Source organism: Paramormyrops kingsleyae, chromosome 23, assembly GCF_048594095.1.
Source record: "Paramormyrops kingsleyae isolate MSU_618 chromosome 23, PKINGS_0.4, whole genome shotgun sequence".
In the NCBI taxonomy this organism is placed as follows: Eukaryota; Metazoa; Chordata; class Actinopteri; order Osteoglossiformes; family Mormyridae; genus Paramormyrops; species Paramormyrops kingsleyae.
Genome location: NC_132819.1, coordinates 224,936 through 251,291, shown reverse-complemented (window position 1 = coordinate 251,291; position 26,356 = coordinate 224,936). Strand labels below are relative to the sequence as shown.

Here is a 26,356-nt window from a genome sequence, read left to right as displayed (position 1 = left end):
ATAATGTGATTGGGAGTCGATTTACTCCTGCATATATACATTCAATCAGACTCAATCCGGCCTAGGCGCTCTGCACGTGCTCCACAATTTCTCCCCAAGCTTTGACCCAGAAGTAACAGAAGAATCCAGTTAACAGAAGAAGCCTGGAGCATAGCAGAGGATGTACAGCACATACAAAATGTACAGCGCTGGAAAGCTGTCCAATTCACCGCTCAATTAAAGGGCGCTTTTCCACCACAGTAGGTACTATACATTTAGTACATCAAGAAAGTACCAAAAGCATGGTACTTCAAGGTGCTGGTTTTTCAAAGGTGTAAAAACTGGTAGCAGCACCGAACAACATCACAACGTGAGGCAAGGTATTTTGTACTGAATTCGAAAAATGGCTGTAGTAGGACTCAGTGACATGCGATATTAATACCAACATTGCATGTTATGCACATCCAATTCTTACTTCGCTAGTCAGGTGGAATAAGATCAGGGCCCAGCTGCACAAAACACCTTAAGTTTTCCCCTTAAGTATGATACTTGAGGTTTAATTTCTCCTTAGCTGAGATATTTATTTAAGGGTGTTGCACAGAATACCTTAAAAGGTTTCCTTAGTTCAGAAAAAAATCTTAAGGGATTCACTGCAGTGAAAGACATTTTACGGTAGTTTACATGGAGACAGTTTGTTTGCTTGCACTCATGCCTGCTTGTGATCCCTGTTATTGCCTCCGGTGTTGATGAGAAAATAGTCTGATGAACATTTTTTGTGTAATGATAATTAAAACAAAAACATGATTTAAATATGCATTTAATGACTATGACAAAATGATTCATCTGACTAATATAAATAAAAAAAAATTACCGGATTTTGTCCCCACTGCCTCCTTATCTAATGAAAAGGTGGACTGTTCCCCCTGGTGTATTGTGTTCAGTGAGTAGGCACTTTATGCTTGACTAATAACTGAATGGAGCATATAGCGATAAAATTAGCTGAATGGTTGACAACAAGCAGAAGCACTAACTTGGTAGATTATAATGTAGTATAAGGTAGAATACTGGGAAAAGAGAAGTAGTAGATGAAAAATTGAGCAGTTAGAATTATTGTTGTATCTCAGTTACATTTAATGCATTTTAATTAGAATTAAGTGATTAATTGTCATTGTTGACACACTGCACAACAACAAAATGTGTTCTCTGTATTTAACCCATACACTCACCTAAAGGATTATTAGGAACACCTGTTAAATTTCTCATTAATGCAATTATCTAATCAACCAATCACATGGCAGTTGCTTCAATGCATTTAGGGGTGTGGTCCTGGTCAAGACAATCTCCTGAACTCCAAACTGAATATCAGAATGGGAAAGAAAGGTGATTTAAGCAATTTTGAGCGTGGCATGGTTGGTGCCAGACGGGCCGGTCTGAGTATTTCACAATCTGCTCAGTTACTGGGATTTTCACGCACAACCATTTCTAGGGTTTACAAAGAATGGTGTGCAAAGGGAAAAACATCCAGTATGCGGCAGTCCTGTGGGTGAAAATGCCTTGTTGATGCTAGAGGTCAGAGGAGAATGGGCCGACTGATTCAAGCTGATAGAAGAGCAACTTTGACTGAAATAACCACTCGTTACAACCGAGGTATGCAGCAAAGCATTTGTGAAGCCACAACACGCACAACCTTGAGGCGGATGGGCTACAACAGCAGAAGACCCCACCGGGTACCACTCATCTCCACTACAAATAGGAAAAAGAGGCTACAATTTGCACGAGCTCACCAAAATTGGACAGTTGAAGACTGGAAAAATGTTGCCTGGTCTGATGAGTCTCCATTTCTGTTGAGACATTCAAATGGTAGAGTCAGAATTTGGCATAAACAGAATGAGAACATGGATCCATCATGCCTTGTTACCACTGTGCAGGCTGGTGGTGGTGGTGTAATGGTGTGGGGGATGTTTTCTTGGCACACTTTAGGCCCCTTAGTGCCAATTGGGCATCGTTTAAATGCCAAGGCCTACCTGAGCATTGTTTCTGACCATGTCCATCCCTTTATGACCACCATGTACCCATCCTCTGATGGCTACTTCCAGCAGGATAATGCACCATGTCACAAAGCTCGAATCATTTCAAATTGGTTTCTTGAACATGACAATGAGTTCACTGTACTAAAATGGCCCCCACAGTCACCAGATCTCAACCCAATAGAGCATCTTTGGGATGTGGTTGAACGGGAGCTTCGTGCCCTGGATGTGCATCCCACAAATCTCCATCAACTGCAAGATGCTATCCTATCAATATGCGCCAACATTTCTAAAGAATGCTTTCAGCACCTTGCTGAATCAATGCCAAATAGAATTAAGGCAGTTCTGAAGGCGAAAGGGGGTCAAACACCGTATTAGTATGGTGTTCCTAATAATCATTTAGGTGAGTGTATGTGACAATGTGACATAGCAAGGGGCAGCTAATTTAGCACCCGGGGAGCAGTGCTTGGGGGTGGTACCTTGCTCAGGGTATCTCAGTAGTACCTTGCTGGTCGGGGATTTAAACCTGCAATCTTTCAATTACAAGTGCACTTACCTAACCATTAAGCCACCACTGTTTTTTGCATGCATCTCCCTATTTGTGCATCAGAAAATTTGTCCCGTAACCAATGTACTGTTTAATATTGCCGGTGCTCAGGGTGAAACTTGCCATCACTCATTAGTAGGATAACATTACATCATTTTCATTCTGTGAAACCAAAAGATTGATCTGCTAGCCAGATTTAAAAATATGTAAATAAAATATGCATAAAATCATAAATTGACTGTCAGGTAAAATCAATTGATCATCATTAATCATATTCATTGGGTACTCCCAGTCACAGGACACTCTTCTCAGGATGTGTTCATTTGCTTCTTTTCTATCATCATAAACTCAGCCATGTTGTGGTTAAAATACAGTCAGAGGTACCTTAAGTTTTTTTTCCTTACTTTGTTCTTTTGTGCAACTGTTAAGGGAACTTTAAGGGGTTCCTTAAGTGTACGATATGGGGGGAAAACTTACATACTTAAGTGAACATTTTAAGGAAACCTTAAGGAGAAGACTTAAGGGTGTTTGTGCAACTGCCTTTATTTTAAGGAAACTTCAAGGAAAATCTTAGCTTAAAGTGATTTGTGCAACCAGCCCCAGACTTTTTCTTTCCTTCAGTTTGGTACGGAAATTATAATGAAGGGAGTTGAAGTCTCGCTAAAACATTTTTACTCTGTCACTGGAAAAAAAAACTTTGTAAAAAATTTTAATGATTATTCATTTTCAAGATTATCTAGTATATGTTCAAAAATCAGTTTACCTCCACTCCTTTTGCGTTAGTGCTGCATGCTTTCTCTGAGACAATCAAAATCATTTTCATCTTTGCTGTTTAAATCACTCCTAGAAGGGTTCGTGAGAAATATATGTTAAATTCTTCTTTTATTTCATAAATACCCCAATATTTATTATAGCAAAATCACATTGTAATATACTATGACAGTATTGGAAATGTTTCAAATGGAGATGCTCCTCTACTTACAAACTTTCAACTTACGAACTTTCAGACATACGAACAAAGAGGACTGTAAGTCCGAATTGTGTTCATTGGGCTCCCGTTTCCTGTCCGCAACATCAATTTTTTTTTTCTGTACACCAATTCCACCTGGTACGACTTCTGGCCGCTACTCCCACCACGCAGCAATGTAGCGTGTGTACTCCCAGCATCCTAGTTCTTTGTACTTACGTATACCCTTAAATGATGTTGAATAATGACTTACAAACATTTCAAGTTACAAACGAATGTATCTCATTCGTAAGTACAGGAGAGTCTGTATTTAAAACATTTCCAATACTGTCATAGTACATTACACAAAATACTACATTTCTTTTTATGCTATCCTAATATTGTTGTATTTGTTCTTCCGACCAGGGGTGTGTTTCCCAAACAATGACGGAAGTTAGCATTAACGATGCATCGTACTATGGTAGTTCAAACTAAACAAAATCCAACAACTGTTTCCCAAAACCATCTGATCCAACCGTTTGTGAACCATGTTAGTTCATTGGGACTACCGTAGTTCGAACTACAATGGTTCCAGCGATGATTGGTCTGACTCACGGCGAGTCATGCGCAAAAACTAACAAACTTAATAATATGAATGGTCTAACTTTCACAGCCGGTCGCATACAAAAACTCACGAACTGTGAAAAATATCATATAAATATATAACAATCACATATGTCATCAATTTATTGTGTCAGTCACATAACACCAATAATATGAAAAACTTAGAAATAGCAATAGTGGCAAAATAATGAGACACAGAAGTACACAGAAGTGGTACACAGAAGAACTTTTAGCTATGACACTGCATTTTGTGAAAGACACGCCATCTGTAATTACGTTGATTTCAGATCATTGTGTTTCAATCACACTATGAACACTTACAAATTCTTGGTCTGATGTTGCTTACAGAATGTTAGGTCCTGACTGGAATAGACAGGTGTGTGTAATATCCAAACATCACATACGTGTTTTCCCGAGTACAAAGGCATGGATTCATATCTGACCGCTGTAGTGTCATTCTACTCTTCCATTATGGCATAAGACCTGTCAGTGAATAAGGAGTACTTCATCAAAGTGCTGTATTCCTTTCTAAGGCGACTTCATTTTTATATTCAAAAAAGGAGATAGAAGTAATCCAGCAAACTATAGGCCAATCAGTTTAACTAGCATTACTGGAAAAATAATGGAAGCTATAATCCAAGTGAAAATGGTAGATTATCTGGATGCAAATAACATTCTGAGGGATAGCCAATATGGATTTAGGAGAGGTAGATCCTGTTTAACGAATCTACTTGAGTTCTTTAAGGAAGCTACAAGTGAAATTGATCACAAAAAGGCCTATGATGTGATCTACTTAGATTTCCAGAAGGCCTTTAAGAACATAAGAACATAAGAACATAAGAACTATACAAACGAGAGGAGGCCATTCGGCCCATCGAGCTCGCTTGGGGAGAACTTAACTAATAGCTCAGAGTTGTTAAAATCTTATCTAGCTCTGATTTAAAGGAACCCAAGGATTCAGCTTGCACTACTTTATCAGGAAGACTATTCCATACTCTGACTACACGCTGTGTAAAGAAGTGCTTCCTTAAATCCAGTTTGAAATGTTCTCCCGCTAATTTCCACCTATGGCCACGAGTTCTTGTATTTGAACTAATGCTGAAGTAACTATTCGGTTGAACAGCATCCAAACCTGTTAGAATCTTATAGACCTGGATCATGTCCCCCCTCAGTCTCCTTTGCTTGAGGCTGAACAGATTTAGCTCAAATAACCTTTCCTCGTATGACATTCCTCTAAGACCAGGAATCATTCTTGTGGCCCTACGCTGCACCTTTTCTAAGGCCGCTATGTCCTTTTTAAGATATGGTGACCAAACCTGTACACAATATTCTAGGTGAGGTCTCACCAAGGAATTGTATAATCTTAGCATTACCTCCCTTGACTTAAACTCCACACACCTGGAGATGTACCCCAACATCCTATTGGCCTTTTTTATTGCTTCCCCACACTGGCGAGAATGAGACATGGAAGCATCAACATACACACCAAGGTCTTTCTCATAATCAGCTACCTTTATTTCAGTAGGTCCCATAAAATACCTGTACTTTATATTTCTGCTCCCTACATGGAGTACCTTACATTTGTCTATGTTAAATTTCATCTGCCAGGTGTCAGCCCAGTCACTAATTAAATTAAGATCCCGCTGTAGCTGCTGAGCCGCTAGTTCAGTATCTGCTACACCACCCACCTTGGTGTCATCTGCAAATTTCACCAGTTTACTGTATATATTGGTGTCTATATCATTTATGTAAATTAGGAACAAAAGTGGTCCTAAAATTGAACCCTGCGGTACCCCACTATGAACGCCTTTGATGTTGTCCCCCACAAACGGCTCTTGCTAAAGCTCAAAGCTGCAGGGATTTTAGGAACTGTGGCAGCTTGGATCAAAAACTGGTTAACTGACAGGAAGCAGCAAGTAGTTATTAGAGGCACAATGTCACAGTGGGCCTGTGTTCATAGTGGGGTACCGCAGGGTTCAATTTTAGGACCACTATTGTTCCTAATTTACATTACTGATATTGACACCAATACATACAGTAAACTGGTTAAATTTGCAGATGACACCAAGGTGGGTGGTGAAGCAGATACTGATCTAGCAGCAGAGAGGCTACAGCGGGATCTGGATTTAATTAGCGACTGGGCTGATATTTGGCAGATGAAATTTAACGCAGATAAATGTAAGGAATCCATGTAGGGAGCAGAAATATAAAGTACAGATATTTTATGGATTCCACTGAAATAAAGGTAGCTGATTACAAGAAAGATCTCGGTGTGTATGTTGATGCGTCCATACAGGTCTATAAGATTCTAACGGGTCTGGATGCTGTTCAGCCAAATGGCTATTTCAATATTAGTTTAAATACTAGAACTCGTGGCCATAAGTGGAAATTAGCGGGAGAACATTTTAAAACAAATTTGAGGAAACACTTCTTTACACAGCGTGTAGTTAGACTATGGAATAGTCTTCCTGCTAGTGTAGCGGAAGCTAAAACCCTGGGTTCCTTTAAATCAGAGCTAGATAAGATTTTAACAACTCTGAGCTATTAGTTAAGTTCTCCCCAAATGAGCTTGATGGGCTGAATGGCTACCCAATGGTCTGCATAGGGCTACAAATATACACATGTACACATACAAGGGATAATGATTTATTATTATTTTTATTATTATTATTGGGTTTTATTCTTTTCTTTTTATTTTATTAATGTTTTTTTATTATTTCTCTTTTTACTATATGTGGTGAAGTGTGCCATATGACACAATGACCATTGGGTACACAACATCCTTTACCAAACAATGCATGTGCTAACTGCATATGCTACTACAGGGGTAGGCAATCTTATCCAGAAAGGGCCGGTGTGTTTCCAGGTTTTCTTGGGATAACCGTTCGATCAGATGTTCAAACCCAGGTGTTTGAACTCTTCAGTCGATCAGTCCTCTACGTACTACTCCAAGTATGGAGTTGCAGTGAAAAGCTGCATGCCAAACGGTCCTTTCTGGATAAAATTAGCCACCCTTGTGCCAATAAAATACTTTGCAGTCTGAGAATTGTCCCTATTGCTCACTACAGACAGTTGCCAACTTGGTCGACCTAATGTACAATCATACCGTACTTATGACCAGAGACCCACACAACAATTACGTTTCAAACTACATTTTCAGACAACTTCATATTATATGTGATCGTAGAGGTAAATTACTCCTTATTAGGTATTAAAGATTATTAAATTTCTTACTTACACGGTGACTATACCCTTCTTAGGCTACATTTTCCACCATCGCTGACGTATTTACCTGGAACTAAGCTCTCAAGCTGTAGTTAGAACTACACAACTTAACGACAGTGTTTGAGAACGTTTGTTCAAACTATGGGAAACACATGCGTCGTTTAATGATGCATTGTACTACATAAGTTCGCAGCGTCGTTATCTCTGTAGTTCAACTATGGTTTTGGGAAACACACCCCAGATCGCAATTAAAGTTTGTGTCACTTCATTTGTCCACACATCCATTTCAATTAATTTTATCATTTTTTATGTCTGTGATGTAATAGGTCAATCAGAAAAAGCCCAATACTAACAAGCTGAAAGGAGACGTATTGCCACCTATTGTAGCTGAGTCAAACATACTTTGGTCATTAAATACTGTAGATTCCCCTCCCGTGCATGTATACTGGAACAAGGACAATAGTCCGATTAAATGGCGCAGTGAAGCTATAACCGTACCTCAACATAGCTGTTCATGTAAACATCCTGAGTGTTCCATTTGGGTGTTTTTGCAACGGAGTAGCAGGAAATATTTATACTTAGTCAAACTGCTAGTGTGCTGTTTAGTTAGAGAATTTTGTTCATAATCGCTCATTTTAAAGTATTGGCTCACTTCAGGGATACTGACAGAATAGTTAGCTTTATAAAGGGGGAAATTTGGTATGTAATGTGATATCATATGTGGTTGACACTAGTACTTGTGATGTTTTTAATTTAAAAGGAAAAACAGACAAAGGAACAAAAGTTGGTCAAGCTAATAAAATCATTCTAGAGGTGTATTAAAAGGTGCAGAAGGCAAGAATGAAGAATGAACTGTAGCATGGGCTACAATCGAGGACAGGCTTTCTTTCAAAATAAACTCGCTGCTTTGTAGATGGGCTTAGTTAAGCATTCAGTGTTTCTGCTCTTCATAAAAATGACTCCTTTTTAGAAAATAGTGGTATGGTGCTTTCAGTTGGAAAATTCTTTTGCTGTTTTGCTGCAGTTATAGCTCGGACAGTATAATATGGCAAAACATTATTATGAACAGTATCTCTTTAAAACATGGTTTCCAAGAATCAATAATTGCAAGGTAATACAGTAGTATTTATGAATGACAATGGATCAATTAATATTATTTCACAAACTTTACAATACAGTCACATGATTTTTGTACAGCAATTCAATAACAAGCAAATATACTATGTGTAATCTGCTTAAGTGAGCATTGTTGCAATTCTTTTTGTTATAATTAAGTGTTAAATTTACAGTGGATGTTATTTAATAATTTGGACAACCTTGGCTGAAAACAGCCATAGTCAGCTCCTGGCATCTGTTATTTTTGTAACAAGTGCAAAAGTGTTTTCTGACCCTCACCTGGTTGGATGGATGGATAGATGGATGGATGGCTGGAAGTACTGTATGCAGATATTTTAAAGTTTTTGACCTTTTCTATTAAAGTGAGTTCTTTGTATCTTAAATTGAAGTATTTTGTGAAAATTTATTGTGTACTGTATGTGCAAGACTGATGTACTGTTTAGAATAATATATAAATAAACAAAAGCTAATTTTATGATTCTGTGTTTTTGTGTGTGAAACAGTAGGTTTTAAATATTCTAAACTATCAAAGATAATCATGAGAATACCTTGGCAAATATAAATTACTGTATTAGGGTTAGGTTTTGTTTAAATCCTTAATGTTGGTTCTAGTTTTGCTGCAAACAGAAATCTCTGAATATTTGTGTGGAAATTGAACCTCTGGATAATCTGCCTTGTAAAAATCAAACTAAGTAGATGTTTTTGTATTTTTGCATTGCCAAAAAACAAAACAAACTGTACCCCCTCCTTTTCTGGATAGAGTGAGTGTTGCAGATCAAGACTTATTTACACTGAACAAAAATATAAACGCAACACTCTTGTTTTTGCTCCCATTTTTCATGAGCTGAACTCAAACATAGGAAAATTTTTCTACATACACAAAAGACCCATTTCTCTCAAATATTGTTCACAAATCTGTCTAAATTTAGACAGATTTGTGAACAATATTTGAGAGAAATGGGTCTTTTGTGTATGTAGAAAAATTTTCCGATGTTTGAGTTCAGCTCCTGAAAAATGGGAGCAAAAACAAGAGTGTTGCGTTTATAGTTTTGTTCAGTGTATATTTGATGTGAAACAGTGGTGTATTTTCAGGTCAGTGAACTGTGCTGAAGTACTGCAAAGCATTGGGTACAAGTGTGCTTAGGAACAGGCATATTTTAAGTGGATAGAGTGAGTGTTGCAGATCAAAAGACTTATTTATACTTGATGTGACACATTGGTGTATTTCCAGGTCAGTGAACTGTGCTGAAGTACTGCAAAGCATTAGGTACAAGTGTGCTTAGTAACAGGCATATTTTAAATGCACAGCACAGTCTGTGGTGATTATAAAGTAGGCCTATTTGTTGTCATAGCTACTCAGTTAGAAGACTAAAAGCGTGAGCACTGCAGTAAGATTTTGCATTTGTGTTAATATTATGTTGTCACAAAGGGTGTCCAGCTGTGATAAGGCTCGCATCTTGTTCTTATAGGCAACAGATTAAACCCTTACCACTTGGCTAAGAATACTTTACTGAGATTTCAGGGCTACTATGATACAGTTAGCGACAGCTTTTTTTCAGGAACTTGGGACTGATAACACAGATGTCTCCATTGCACTGCATCAGATGTCAAATGGAACATCTTCAATGTGTCACATTGAGTTGCTCAGTAAATTAAAAACTATACATGGTGCTTTTTCCCCAAAATATCCTAAATATACATGAGAAATATATGATTTTCTATATATATTTATTTTCCAAGTGTGGTGCAGATTTAGGCAGCGAGTAAAAGGTAAAACATGAACACACCTATAGTGTGAGTGTAGTGGTACCACATGTAGTGGTGTCCCCTGTATGTGCAAATGATATTCATGAAAAAGGCATTTTCTCTGGCTGTATATGTATTTTTCCCCAAGGTTTCACCATTTGATGTCTACCATTTCAGGACATTACCTGACTGTCACCACAAATCACCTTGAAGATTGACTATGAACATTCTGAATGTGGAAATTTCCATTAAACAAAGATAATTCTTCTGTAATGTACTTGTGACAGCCTGACTTGGACATGTAGCCGTGTAACTCCCACTGAAATTACATATCAGTAACTGCTTTGATGAGATTGTATCCATTTAAACTGCAAGTATTTACAGTACATTTAGGTGAAGTTCCTTTGCTAAGGATCAATAACAGTGATTTTTCTTCTACTTATCTGAAGCTGTGGCTGTTTAGAGTTGACACTAGTTTCTGGCTACAGCCCACCCATGAAGTCATTCATTGTTAACAACAACTTTTACAATATGCAAAAGCATTGAAAAAATGGCTGGCCTACATAAATGAAATGTACACAGGCAGGTTGCTATTCACTGTGTCACTTTAGAAGGAACATTTATTTCTTTATTTGATGTATTTAAAGTTATATTTTAAAGCAAGATTCAGACAAATGGGAAATGAAGATGTCAGATGTGATCAGCGCCTGCATTATTTAAAGTTAGGAAAGGCTACATTGAATGATAATTTTACAAGAATTCTGATGCTAATTCACATACAGATCATCTCAAGAATGACTGTTATTCAAGCACAAAAGTCAACATTGTGAATGGATGTCTTTATTCACAACATGGAAGATGAGAAAACAAGGGAAGAATAACATTTATGCTGTGTGGAACATTTGCAAGACTAAAGTATTTGCAAGACAAACAAGATAAAAAGTTTAATGAATATTTCACCACAGAACTGATTAGGCATCAGCAAATCATGGATAAAGCCCCTACAAAGGAAGAAGAAGACTAAAGGGAAATTAGGATCTCCATGTCACAATGTAAGTACTATGTTGAACAAACCTTCCAAAACCTTCAACATTTGCAGATACAGTATCTTGAAAATTTCTACATATTTAAATATGAACTGTAGCCCAAATTACAGAGAATGAAGGTCAAAAAGAATGGAAGCCTGACTACTCCAACTGTAAAGTTTGGTGGAGGAGCAACAATGGTATGGGGTTGTTTTTCAGGGGTTGGGCTAAACCCCTTAATTCCAATGAAAGGAACTCTTAATGCTTCAGCTGTGGTCCTACACACACCTGGATGAAGTCATCTCCAGCATGTTGCTTCCAGCAACATATCCCAGTTCAGTATAACAGAGTTGACAGAAACCTAAATGCTACCAAACAGCTGGTTATGATTGACCATAATCAGCAATGCCTGTACCATTACAGGCCTACTGACTAGCCCTGAATGTCCACTTGCTTAGGAAACTTAACTCAAAAAATGTAATGAAGACAAAACAGTTTTGAGAATTGTGAAGTGTTTGGTTTTCATCACAGTGCTGTTGGTAACAGCCTTCGACAAACTTTTAAATAAACCAGAAAGCATAGGAGTTATGTGATTTCTCATTTTATTTATAAGATAAATAAAGTTGAGGTTGATGCCTGAGCAGATGGATGGATGGTGTATGGATACATCGAACTATGATTTTGACTATTGTTAACTAGAAAATAACAGAGTTCAGCCTAGTTTAAGGATCTATATTATATATGAATCTATGACTAAATTATATTCTAAAAATTACTTATTTTTGTTTCTGTGTCTGTTTAAAATTAGATTTCTTCTGTGACATATGTTATAGTTTTTTGGGACAACAGCACTTTATTTAAGACACTAGGAAAGCTGAATTGGTCCTATTATTGGCAAATAATGTATCAGCTATGTGTTCAGATATTTTGAAACTGGGCTATCTATCTTGTCTCAATACACAATATAATTATTATATTATATTCACATGATCATCATCAAAATCGTCTGTGATTTGGGCCACAGTAGCTCTTCTGTTGGTATGTACCAGATGGGATAGCCTTCATTTACATTCCACATCCAAGAGTTCTGGCCATCCAACACCTTTTCGGCAGATCGTTCTTCTTCCCTCCTCAAGAAGTACTCTCAGTGTGTACTCACAATGACTGACCACGAGCACCCCACAAAGCTTGCTATTTTGGAGATGCTCTAACACAGTCACTTGACCATAATGATTTGGACATGGACTGTTTTTACAAGATAGTAAACATTATTTGCCTCACATAGGGGTGATCATAATCTTATGGCTCATCAGTATATTTTGCACTTCATGAACATGAATTTTTTCAAATATAATCAGTTTAAATTTGTGATCTGCTCTCCACACACATATTATAGTCACCATGACTCATATAAAATTACTAATATTTTATCACAATAATTTTTTTCATATCAGTCAATATCAATTATTATCATGCTATAATTCAAGTCATTTTATATTTTTATTTCTTTTTTGTTTAAAATTCCCTTTGGATTCCTCTTAAACAGATCCAAAACATGAAAAAGATGACAATTTGAATAGTCTGCAAACTGAAATCTAATTTTAATAAGTAAATCATAAAAAAATTCGAATTGACAGCATCATATTCCCCGAACAGCAAGTTGCTCAATATATCTAATCTGTACTTGTCCCACACTTACCAACTAGTACAATTTCTAGAAATACTGGATGGATCACCTAGAAATGTGAAAGCTAAGTACAGTTTCCAGAAAGAACTGGATAGTGTTGGGCAGATGGTAGATATCAGTGAATTCAATATTTTTTCTTTATTGATTTTTTTCCAACTATATCTACATAATCGAAAAAAGTGTAAAGACTTTTCATCATTAGTTACAGCCAATGTTGTTCTGACCTATTTTATCCACAACGTCTCATTTTTAAAATAGCTTTCATGATTATTCAATTAAATTAGATTGTATTTAAAAGCATAGATTGAAATTTACCTTCTCATTTACTCAGTAATATGGTAGAAGGAAGACTAAACATAATGAAGGAGAAGCGTCTGGCTGCTGGTCCACTGTGAGGTAGATACGTTACCAGAAATGAAGTCCACTGTGGTGCCCTTACAATTTTATTGTTTATTCAATAAAAGTCTTGGATCAAACAGTGGATTCTTGTCTGCCAGTGGATCAGTCTTACAGTAGATCTGCAAATAAACTCTATTTTAATGAAAGTGAAAGCGAAAGCCTTAGTTATCTGGGAGCACTTCATGTTAATAGTGATTGAAAATGCAGTAATCACCACACTGCTGTTGCCACATTCACATACACATACTGTTCACATTCACCAGGGTTAGGGGGTGGAAGATCTGACAAATGTGATTTCACAAATAATTCTTGGACATCCCTAAGCCTAAATGATAAATAAAAATTCTTTTTATTACCACTTTCTAAATGAACAGTATAGTATACTGCATAGTATACAGTGTAGTATAGACAAACCGTCTGAATTATTATCCCTGTATGTACAAAGTTACTACTATATGCACTTGGAGTGCTATGTTTTACATCCATTATTTAAATTGCAAAATTAACAGGATGTCACTTCCTGTACACCTGGCCCTCCTGCGCCACGCCTGGTGCTTGTTACCCATTGTTACCCTAGTGAAAAAAAAATATGCTAAGTATAGTCCTTGCGTTTAAGTACCTGTTTGTTTTGTCAGCACAAGTCTGGTACTTGATGTCAAACCTTCCTGTCACCCGTGCCTCTCCTGGTTGTCAGTCCTCCCGTTTTTGATCCCTCACGGTTCTGTTTGTTTCCAGTCTGTTCATTTACTTCAATAAACCCGCTTTTGTTGCGCCACAATGCCTGCCCTTTAGTCCTTTGTTCCTCAAGTGACAACACAGGACTGCAAAATTTAATACAAGAAACATGAGATTCCATGGTCGCAAAGACTGTTAACACATGAGAGGCTTGTTTACATAACAAAGATGCACAGTGTACTCAAGCCAAGGTTATTTATATTTTAGATATAGTATGCACTTACAATAACAAAAAATGTGTATGACCGACATTTATATATTACAGTTTTATTATGTATCTGATTTTTTGTGATCCAAATCATTTGCAGTATTGTTTTTCAGTTATGGGTCATCTGCAAGTTTCTGTGATCTTTCCGCAAGCTCCAAAAATATTCCCATTTAAATGTTCATGGCCAGTTGCGAATAACTGAAACCACGAAAATCAAATTCATGAATCGAAGGGGTGACTGTATTGTGATTTCAGTCATTGGGCTCTAGCTATTTCAAAGTTGTTTCAAAGTGACATTCAACTTAATTGGCTGCTTAGTTTGGGTTTTTTTTTGCCATGATGTACAGATAAGAACATAAGAACATAAGAACTATACAAACGAGAGGAGGCCATTCGGCCCATCGAGCTCGCTTGGGGAGAACTTAACTAATAGCTTGTTAAAATCTTATCTAGCTCTGATTTAAAGGAACCCAAGGATTCAGCTTGCACTACGTTATCAGGAAGACTATTCCATACTCTGACTACACGTTGTGTAAAGAAGTGCTTCCTTAAATCCAGTTTGAAATGTTCTCCCGCTAATTTCCACCTATGGCCACGAGTTCTTGTATTTGAACTAATGCTGAAGTAACTATTCGGTTGAACAGCATCCAAACCTGTTAGAATCTTATAGACCTGGATCATGTCCCCCCTCAGTCTCCTTTGCTTGAGGCTGAACAGATTTAGCTCAAATAACCTTTCCTCGTATGACATTCCTCTAAGACCAGGAATCATTCTTGTGGCCATTCTTGTGGCTCTACTTGCAAACGAGATATGTTCTGAATGGCCATTCGTAACTTGAAATGTTCGTAAGTTGTTATTCAGCATCATTTTAAGGGTATATGCAAGTACAAAGAACTAGGATACTGGGAGTATGCACGCTACCCTGCTGCGCAGTGAAAGTGGTGGCCAGAAGTCGTACTTGGCGGAATTGGTGAGCAGAAAAAAATGATGTTGCGGACAGGAAACAGGAGCCCAATGAACACAATTTGGACTTACAGTCCTCTTCGTTCGTATGTCTGAAAGTTCGTAAGTTGAAAGTTTGTAAGCAGAGGAGCGTCTGTATTTTCAATTTCATTAGAATCGTTATTCAGCATCAGTTCAGTGCTTCAGTTACTATGTCAATATGCTGTCTTTGAGTCAATATGTGACCTAAAAACAGAGTCAGTTGTTCCCATCAAGAAATTATGGAACATCATGCTTTAAAGACAAAGGTCTGTTGAGTGTATGTAATTCATTCGTCACAAATATTTGCAAGAGTGGGGCAGCGTGTGGCTCAGTGGGCTAAGCCTGTGTGCCTGTAATCACAAGGTTGCCGGTTCAAACCCAGCCTCCGCACGTCTATGGGTCCTTAAGCAAGACCCTTAACTCCCAGCTCCCTAGGCGCCCCAACAGGTGGCTCTACAAAGAGCAAGTTGAGTGAGGTGTAAAAACCATTTCCCCACAGGGATCAATAAAGTGTCAATTATTATTATTAAGAGATTGAATTTCAGTTGGCAAGCAGCAGTAGCCCTCTCTGTATGATTTCTCAAGCTTGAGAATCAGTGCTGTTGTGACATACATTTTTGTCTATGTAACCCAGATTTTCTCCCGTTGTTCTCTTGAATTGTTTCGCTGATCTGCTCTGGATGACCCGTGTTTGTGGATGTAGTCCTTGCAGGCCATATGCGGTACAATAATTTGTATGTCACTGTGAAGTGTCTGTGTGTGACTCACTGTGTGACCAAAGTGGTCTTAATGGTCTTTACAGTAAACTGTTAATCTCTCTGCCACATTCTGTCCATTTCTGTACTTTTTTTCACTCACCCTGCCATCCTCTCCCACACATTAGCACAGTATACTTTCTTTGTCTAAAGCCCTCTGTTTCCTCTCTTTCCTCTCCCAACCTGTCCACCAGCCATGGTGTGGTGTGAGAAGGGGATTCAGATCCTCCTCACCACCGTGGGAGCCTTTGCAGCCTTTGGACTGATGACTGTGGCCATTGGCACTGATTATTGGCTGTATGCTCGAGCCTTCATTTGCAACAGCACTGCAAACTCCTCACAGGAAGACCCACAGAACAAGGACAAGAAGGACCCCGGTGCTCTCACCCACTCTGGCCTCTGGAGAATTTGCTGCCTGGAAGGTCAGGAGGCTTTTTGATTTCCATTACCTAGTATACATCAAATTGTTTATGGTTGGTAATGGTTTTTGAGCTGAACAGTACCTTCTTTGTATTTTGTCTTCAGAGTACATTAAATGGTGGATGGCTACAAAGAAAATGCTGTTTAAAAAACAAGCTTTGGGGTTTTGATTTGATGACAGAATGTATACCTTATGCTGCAAAGGTAGAATATTCAGGTCCAGAAAGTACAAACCAGACCAAAATTTTGTTTCACCCAAGCAGTTGAGTAATAAAGATTCATAGTTACATAGTACTGAACTGGTTCATTGAAACAAAATATTAGTCTGGATTTGTACTTTCTGTACCTGAACTTTTCAGCTCTGACATGCAGCTTAGTTTAGAGGTCAGTGTATTTTAGGTCAGTGGACAATTAGGTCAGGATGCATGAATGACTCTTTTTTGAGACTGAGAATGTTGCCAGAGACATCAGCTTATGTCAGCAGTTTTCCGCAACATTGTGGACCCAAACAGGGATCCCTCAGGCCAGTCACCCAGATTTTATGCTGCTGGCACATGTAGCACGTGAACTGTTTCCATATCACATAAACAGTGCTTGCAGACCACAGAAAGAATGATGAGAAAGAAACCGTGCATCACAGTCACTCATCTCCACACCCCTGCCTGATCGCCCGTGGAAAAGAATAGCCATTGATCTCTGTGAACACCACAAGAATAACTACCTCATAGTGTCAGATTACTACTCACGGTTCTTGGAGATACTACAGTTGCCGCCCACAACCAGCAGTCAGGTTATTCAGAAACTAAAATCCACCTTTGCTAGGTTAACTCTAAAAGAGCTCTAAAGGCTGAAATTATTAATCTGCAGGATAGTAAGGGTCTTATAATTGAAAACGACATTGATATAGTAAATGAGTTCAATGATAGTTTTGCACAGGTATTCACTGTTGAGGACACTAGTAACTTACCAGTTCTTATTACTAGTCTGGCATCGTGTATAACTATAATATATATAACTGAAGCTGATGTTTTGCAAAGCCTAGCTAAGCTCAAAATAAATAAATCACAGGGCCCTGATGGCATCTTACCTATAGTGTTAAAAGAGATGAGGGATATTATTTGCCGACCCTTAACTTTACTGTTTCAAAAATCCTTATCTGAAGGTGTGGTACCTTCTGATTGGAAGCATGCCAACATAACGCCCATTTTCAAAAAAGGGGATAGAAGTAATTTGTCAAACTATAGGCCAATCAGTCTAAGTTGTATAACTGGTAAAGTTATGGAGGCTATAATCAAAGAGAAAATGGTAGATTACCTGGACTCAAATAACATTTTGAGGGATAGCCAGCATGGATTTAGGAGAGGGAGATCCTGTTTAACAAATCTGTTGGAGTTTTTTGAGGAAGCTACTCAGGAAGTTGATGATAAGAAGGCCTATGATGTCATCTACTTAGATTTCCAAAAGGCTTTTTGATGTTGTCCCCCGCAAGAGGCTCTTACTTAAACTCAAAGCGACAGGTATTTTAGGAACTGTAGCGACCTGGATTGATAACTGGTTAACAGATAGGAAGCAGCGAGTAGTTATAAGAGGCACAATGTCACAGTGGGTCTGCGTTCATAGTGGGGTACCGCAGGGTTCAATTTTAGGACCACTATTGTTCCTAATTTACATAAATGATATAGACATCACTATATATAGTAAACTGGTGAAATTTGCAGATGACACCAAGGTGGGTGGTGTAGCAGATACTGAACTAGCGGCTCAGCAGCTACAGCTGGATCTTGATTTAATTAGTGACTGGGCCGATAACTGGCAGATGAAATTTAACATGGACAAATGTAAGGTACTCCATATAGGGAGCAGAAATATAAAGTACAGTTATTTTATGGGACCTACTGAAATAAAGGTAGCTGATTATGAGAACGACCTTGGTGTGTATGTTGATGCTTCCATGTCTCATTCTCGCCAGTGCGGGGAAGCAATAAAAAAGGCCAATAGGATGTTGGGGTATATCTCCAGGTATGTGGAGTTTAAGTCAAGGGAGGTAATGCTAAGATTATACAATTCCTTGGTGAGACCTCACCTAGAATATTGTGTGCAGGTTTGGTCACCATATCTTAAAAAGGACATTGCGGCCTTAGAAAAGGTGCAGCATAGGGCCACAAATGATTCCTGGTCTTAGAGGAATGTCATACGAGGAAAGGTTAGTTGAACTAAATCTGTTCAGCCTCAAGCAAAGGAGACTGAGGGGGGACATGATCCAGGTCTATAAGATTCTAACAGGTTTGGATGCTGTTCAACCAAATAGTTACTTCAGCATTAGTTCAAATACAAGAACTCGTGGCCATAGGTGGAAATTAGCGGGAGAACATTTCAAACTAGATTTAAGGAAGCACTTCTTTACACAGCGTGTAGTCAGAGTATGGAATAGTCTTCCTGATAACGTAGTGCAAGCTGAATCCTTGGGTTCCTTTAAATCAGAGCTAGATAAGATTTTAACAACTCTGAGCTATTAGTTAAGTTCTCCCCAAGTGAGCTCGATGGGCCGAATGGCCTCCTCTCATTTGTATAGTTCTTATGTTCTTAACTCCTAATGGGGAGATGGATCAGGACGAATCTCCCTACTCTGGAAAAAAAATCTTCAACCAAAATGGCCCAACCAAAAGATAGTTAAATAAAAGGATGCTAGTAAAAAGACCAAACAAGCTTTCTATTATAACCGTCACCATGGAGCCAGACCTCTCTCTTTGCTAAGACCGGGAGACACAGTGTTCACCAAGCTGGATGAGGAAAAGACTTGGGTGATGCCAGCAGTTGTCTCAAAGGAAAGTGTTACCCCAAGGTCTTACCTCATCAACACACAAGAAGGTGCAGTGCTGCGGTGGAACCGCCACCATCTTCGGCCAAAGTTGCCTCCACGGCCTGCCATGGACTCACCCCTACTCACGGCCACGAGCAATGGGGGGATAACATCTCAATCTTTTCTAAACCAAGTCAGGCCACATCCCTCACACACACAACTACAGTTCCGCCAGCACAGGTTTTCACCAGATATGGACGGGTGTGCAAACCAGATGTGAGACTGGACTTGTAGACACTGATGTGTCCACCATATGGCTTTTGGGGGGGAGATATAAAAGAGAGAAAAAAAAAACGTGGTTTTGAGATTTAATATTATAGTGCCTTGGTTAAGAGTGATTTAACTTTTGATGTGTTTTATACGTTTCATTTCAAGGAAACTGTTCTGTGTTGAAAGCAGTCTTATTCACTGTACCTTCATTTACTTACCAATTATTCATTTGTATAAGATGACCGTATTCATGCTAAGGTTTCACCTTATGTTTGCAGAGCGAGCAGACTTGCGAATGGTCATTTTAGGTAACAGAGGGTTTGTGTTTTGTGGTTATTTGATTGCTGCTTAAATGCACCCTTGTTATAGGCAATAACATAAAAGGGGGAAGATGTCATGTATGGGTTTCTATGAGTGTGCACTTTAAGTTACAGTGTATGACAGCTGTATGTCACTATAATGCTTTACGTTAGTTAGCGAGCTAATACCGAGAGAGATAGACGTGCGCTCAGTATACTGCTGTGAATGCTCTGAGTTCCTGCAATAAAACCGTGTTATAAAAAACAAACCACTGCTCGATCATTGTACATGGTCTACAAACAATTTGGTTTGCAACCAAAAATTTTGTGAAAAAATGCATTGGTTTGCAAACAAAATTTGGTTGACAAACAGATTCCTCAACCAGATTCCTTTTATTATACTAGTGTAGCACCAGCGGGGCACATGTCCCAGCATGCTCCGCGTGCAATTGTAAGTAGAAGGACCACAACAGGCACCAAATCCAAATACACAGATGGGAAACACAAGATTGTCAGACGCCGAACTGCAAGATGCACACACGGTGGAAGATTTACCACCGTATCACTAAATACACGCGAAGATCAGACCAGGTACACACAAGACATGGGCAATCACATGTGCAACCATAGAGAAATGCAACCATTAACATAATGTAACACAAGAGTTAAGGACTGTTAATAAAGAGCATGATTTCCCCGGCAAGCAAGTGTCCATGTCCCTCTCTGCTCCCGCGATGCCTTGGTCCGCCCATCACCACACTATGTTTTTTTCTTTAAAGTTTTTAAGAACATCAGAAATTTACAAACGAGAGGGGGCCATTCGGCCCATTAAGCTCATTTGGGGAGAACTTAACTAATAGCTTAGAGTTGTTAAAATTTTATCTAGCTCTGATTTAAAGGAAGCCAGGGTTTTAGCTTCCGCTACACTAGCAGGAAGAATATTCCATAGTCTAACTACACGCTGTGTAAAGAAGTGTTTCCTCAAATTTGTTTTAAAATGTTCTCCCGCTAATTTCCACTTATGGCCACGAGTTCTAGTATTTAAAATAATATTGAAATAGCCATTTGGCTGAACAGCATCCAGACCCGTTAAAATCTTATAGACTTGGATCATGTCCCCCCTTAGTCTCCTTTGCTGAAGGCTAAACAGATTCAGCTGAATTATAAAGACCAGAAATTTCATTGACAAAAAATATTATTTGGTAGGCTTATGAACATAATAATTGAACTTCAATGCTTTCTTATGGGAAAGATTGCCTTAGTTCGCATACAAGTTGGTTCACGACCACTTTCCTAGAACGGATTGTGTTTGTGAACCACAGGCACCACTGTATAAGAAAACCTAAGAGATGCTTATTGTAGAAATAAATATAAAATGAATAAAAATTTAAAAATAAGACTGTGTAGCAGGTTCATAGCGATCAGAATTCTCAGGGCAGATGTGCTCTTATTCTGAAGGTTTGTTTGACTTCCTGTCAGAGTTTTTTTCGTTATCTCGGCAGCAACCGGATCTTCCTTTCTCTGCTTCTTTTTCTTGTTGCTAATAAAAAAGTGCTTCATCCCTTTCATGGACTAAGCAACTGCCTCCTGTTTTTTTCCTCTCGCCACATTGGTGACCCCAACATCTCCACACCTGTACGTGTGGCTCTAAAGCTGCCGCTGTGTGGTTTGCACAGGCTGAAGCCCAGTTCACCGTCTGGGGCATGATGCAGGACGACACAAAATGTTGTTGCTGCACGGGACAACCGCCACAGCATCGCGGGTGGTGAGCTTTCTACAAGATCCCCCGGTGGATGGCCAGTACAGAGCTTTTAAATCGCTGCTGCTAGCGACTTTTGAGTTGTTGGAGCGGGAGTGGGCACATCAGCTTTTCGCCTTGCCCTCCTTGGAAGATCAGAAACCATCCGAGCTTATGGACATCAGCCCTGTTTTATTTTTTGCGAGGTATTTATGCAGCGGATGCCGGCTACTGTATGCTCAGCCCTAGTGAGCTCCCCTCTTACAAATTTCCGGGAGTTGGCGAGAGAAGCGGACAGAGTTTACATTGCCAATCAGCAGTCCTGCGCCGTGCTGGACAGTAGAGGACTGGCTGATTTCACTTTTTCTGCCCCTGGTGTCGTTGCTGCGGCTCTGCGTGACTCTAAGTCCGGTCACTGTTTTTATCATGCCCGTTTTGGTATGCGCGCTAAGAAATGAATCCCGCCCTGCTCCTTTAAGCTGCCGGGAAACGTCAGGACCAGGGCCCTGTAGCTGCACTGGGCGCTGGACGGCAAAGCAGTCTGCTGTTTGTCGAAGACTCTGTTTCTGGCTGGCGTTTTCTGTGTGACACGGGCGCTTTGGCGGGCATCCTCCCCACCTCACAGATAGACACTTCAATTGAAACTTTTGGCGATCGGCCAGTAGACCTCTGTTTTCATGGACAGAATTTCCGATGGGCTTTTGGGTTGGCATCTGTTTCCACTCCATTGTTGGGTGCTGACTTTTTGTGTGCCAACAACTTGCCGGTGGATGTTAAAAATAAGTGCCTAATAAACGCGGAGACTTTTTGCTCTTTTCCATACACACTCAGTGGGGCTGGCCCTTCCAACCTGTCTGTTGTTTCTGCTTAGGCTGATGTTTTCCAGCGCCACCCTCACTACACCCACCTTTTCCGCATCCTCGACAAAACATGGTGTGGAGCACCACATAACCACAGCAGGCCCGCCAATGCATGCCAAAGCTAGGCGCCTAGACCCTGAGAAGCTGGCTGTCACCAAAGACAAGTTTGCCACGTTGGAGTGTTTAAGGATTGTTCAGCGTTCTGACACTGGTCTTCTCCTCTCCATATGGTGCCCAAACCTGGGGGTGGTTGGCGCCCCTGTGGGGACTATAGATGCCTTAATAATGCCACTACCCCTGACCGGTACCCTGTTCCACACATCCAAGATTTCTCTGCCAGTTTGCAAGGCACTCTCATTATCCATGGTGGACCGGGTAGGGGCTACCATTAGATTCCGGTACACCCCCAGGACATCCCTAAGACCGCTGTTGTTACACCTTTTGGTCTGTTTGAGTTTCTTAGAATGCCTTTTGGGCTCAAGAACACAGCTCAAACTTTTCAGCCTTTTGTTTATTTAGACGATATTTTAGTTGCCAGCACCAGTTTGGATTAGCATTTGACTAATGGTCGGGCATTGTTTGCACATCTCAGTGCTCACGGGTTAATTGTGAATGTTACCAAGTGTCAGTTTGGTGTCCATTCTGTTGATTTTCTTGGCCACTGCATTACCTCGAAGGGGGCAGTGGGGGCAGCAGCAAGTTATCTCGGCAGCAACCGGATCTTCCTTTCTCTGCTTCTTTTTCTTGTTGCTAATAAAAAAGTGCTTCATCCCTTTCACTGACTTTCCCTTTTCACTTTTTCCTCTCGTCACAACTGCATCATAACTGTCATACTGATCTTAATCCCATCTAAATTCTGTGTTGTCAGCTACAGAGAATGGTTGTATACCCATAGCAATAAAAACACATAGTCTTAGCTATTTCTTAGCCTAGTCTGAATTTTTGCTGTGAAAAACATGTTAAAAGCCACAAGGAGACCTAACTTGCAGAGGCTGTTTTTGCCTTGTTTTGGTCATATGCATTCGAATGATATAATAGAACCGATAGATAGTCTTGGTCTTTGAACTACTCTCTCTCCAGTGTTGGTGAAATTTACTAGGAAACCAAAATGTTCCCAAACTACTGGTTTAACCTTGCTAAGTTTATGCATAAAAGCACCACATAAATTTGTGTACTGAATTTTGACTTTGTCAGGAACCTCTATTTAAACAAAATAAAATAAAAAAAAACACTAAATTATAAATTCTCTGGTCAAGATTATAAAAGCTCTGGTGTTCGGGTCGGCACCAACCCGTTTAAAAGTTTATTAAGTTTAAAATGCATAAAAGCACGACATAGATTTGTGTACTGCATGAAGGCTTTTTGACTTTGTCAGGAATCTTTATTTAAACAAAATGAATTAAAAAAAATATTAAAACCAATCAGTAACTATCATTCATAAAGCTCTGCTAACTTGCAGTGTATAAATAGCTTGAACCAGAATACTGTAATATTCTGTATATTCTTTTTATTTTATTTAACATTTAATATTTCAAATCTGTGCAGAGCAGTTTAGTCTCAGTTATGAATAATACTGATTGTCAGCTTTTGTTCTTGCATTGCTGGCTGTTGTTGTGGGTGAAAGAGGAAGCCTGACCAGCCCTGCCGGTCCCCATAGGTTGAGGGCCCTTTCTTTAGATTACATGGGGATGTTGTTGCAGTCTTCAGCTTAGGAATGTCCTTTTACGCTGATTTCTGAACACTAGGCATGTAACGATGAATCGCGAATCAGATAAAAATTGATGTAAATGTATGATGATTTAAACCAGCTGATATGGAAAATGAATCGCTACTTTAGGAGTACTTCACAGTACTTTAACAGAAAAACTGGTGTAATATTACATTTGGTTTCACGATGTCAGTTCGACGTCATATGTCACTGCGTATTCACGTCGACGCTGTACGTCAGTTTTTAGTTTTGACCAAACGCGAGATGGCGAACGAATTTGAAATTGAGGATGCATGGACGGGTGGCTTGGTGGCGCAGTGGTTAGAGCTGCTGCCTCACAGCAAGAAGGTCCTGGCTTCAGTCTCGGGTCCTTTCTGTGTGGAGTTCGCACGCTTTCCCCGTTTTCGCCGGAGGCTCCGGTTTCCTCTCGCAGTACAAAAGTGTGCAGGATAGGTTGTCGGTGAGTCTAAATTGGCCCTGTAGTTGTATGAGTGTGTGTGCCGTGTGGTGTGTAGACTCTCCCTCATCAAGTCTCTCACTATGCCTCCACATGGCAGCCAATGGTAACTGAGGTCTTGCGACCTCAGGCTGAATTAGTGGGAGATCTCGGAGCTACAGTGGTCCCCAGAGGTGTTCTCACCAACCACTGTCCCATTGCCACATGGGTAAGCCTGGAAGGTGAGCTGCCTTGGGGAGACAATCCTGAATATAAATCTGTAGCCTGGGGACAGGCAATTGGTGGAGTCCAGACCGGAGTCCAGACCGGACCACCAGCAGTCCCCTGCAGCTTGAACCAGTGTGAAGGTTGTCGTGAGTTTCTCATGCCACCAGAAGTTACCCAGGTAGAGTGAAGATGGTGGGAGTGAGGACGGCGTACCCACACCTAAAGTATATCTCCCAATCGCAAGCTCCTTGCTTCCCACCACCAAAGGGAATCTCCATAGGCTCCCTGCATGCAAACTTACAGAACTGAAGGAGGAAGCCAGTGACTGGTCAGCCCTCTCTGCAGTTATCCACTATGCAGCTTCAGAAGTCCTTGGCACAAGTAGAAAACATCATCATTACTGGTTTAAGAACATAAGAACTATACAAACAAGAGGAGGCCATTCGGCCCATCAAGCTCGCTTGGGGAGAACTTAACTAATAGCTTAGAGTTGTTAAAATCTTATCTAGCTCTGATTTAAAGGAAACCAAGGATTCAGCTTGCACTACGTTATCAGGAAGACTATTACATACTCTGACTACATGCTGTGTAAAGAAGTGCTTCCTTAAATCCAGTTTGAAATGTTCTCCCGCTAATTTCCACCTATGGCCACGAGTTCTTGTATTTGAACTAATGCTGAAGTAACTATTCGGTTGAACAGCATCCAAACCTGTTAGAATCTTATAGACCTGGATCATGTCCCCTCTCAGTCTCCTTTGCTTGAGGCTGAACAGATTTAGCTCAACTAACCTTTCCTCGTATGACATTCCTCTAAGACCAGGAATCATTCTTGTGGCCCTATGCTGCACCTTTTCTAAGGCCACAATGTCCTTTTTAAGATATGGTGACCAAACCTGCACACAATATTCTAGCTGAGGTCTCACCAAGGAATTGTATAATCTTAGTATTACCTCCCTTGACTTAAACTCCACACACCTGGAGATATACCCCAACATCCTATTGGCCTTTTTTATTGCTTCCCCGCACTGGCGAGAATGGGAATGGTTTGATACTCCACTAAACTCCACTAAAATACATTAACTCCTACAAGAAAAATGTAATGCACACAAAGCTCTCCTGTCCAATCCGGGATCCTCCATCCTGAAATCAATCTTCACCAAGCCTAAAGCTACAACCCAACAGGCTTTACGGACCATGGAAGACACCTGGGGCCTCATGTATAAACGGTGCGTACGCACAAAAATGTTGCGTACGGCCGTTTCCACGCTCACATCGAGATGTATAAAAACTAAACTTGGCGTACTGCTATGCACATTCTCACAGCAGCTCCAGACATGGCATACGCAAATTTCTGCTCGGTTTTGTAAACGGACGGCACTCGGTGGTGGCACTCAAGTCATTGCTACTGTGGTTTCCCTTTTTAAACTGACAATCATGATGCTGACTTTATCAAATACACCGACATTAATTGTATGTTGTTTACAAATGTACGGCACCTGATTTTTAATCAATTTGTAACAATAAAACGATGCAGAAAATGACCGAACTATTACAACTACCATGGCAGCTCTTGAGTTATTGGAAGAATAGCTTG

At 39.8% G+C, this 26,356-nt stretch overlaps 1 protein-coding gene across 3 annotated transcripts in view; it reads left to right on the top strand.

The window, feature by feature from the left end:
* Positions 1-26,356, top strand: part of LOC111844188 (voltage-dependent calcium channel gamma-4 subunit-like) — a 75,785-nt gene that overhangs the window by 21,562 nt on the left and 27,867 nt on the right. For 2 of the 3 annotated variants that reach the window (XM_072705592.1, XM_072705591.1), the window contains 2 exons: positions 10,993-11,262; positions 16,198-16,425. In XM_072705592.1, coding sequence (XP_072561693.1) covers positions 11,253-11,262; positions 16,198-16,425 — 238 coding nt within the window. In that variant the 5' untranslated portion in view covers positions 10,993-11,252. The remainder of the gene's footprint in view (positions 1-10,992; positions 11,263-16,197; positions 16,426-26,356) is intronic. The other variant, XM_072705593.1, reaches the window with a different exon arrangement.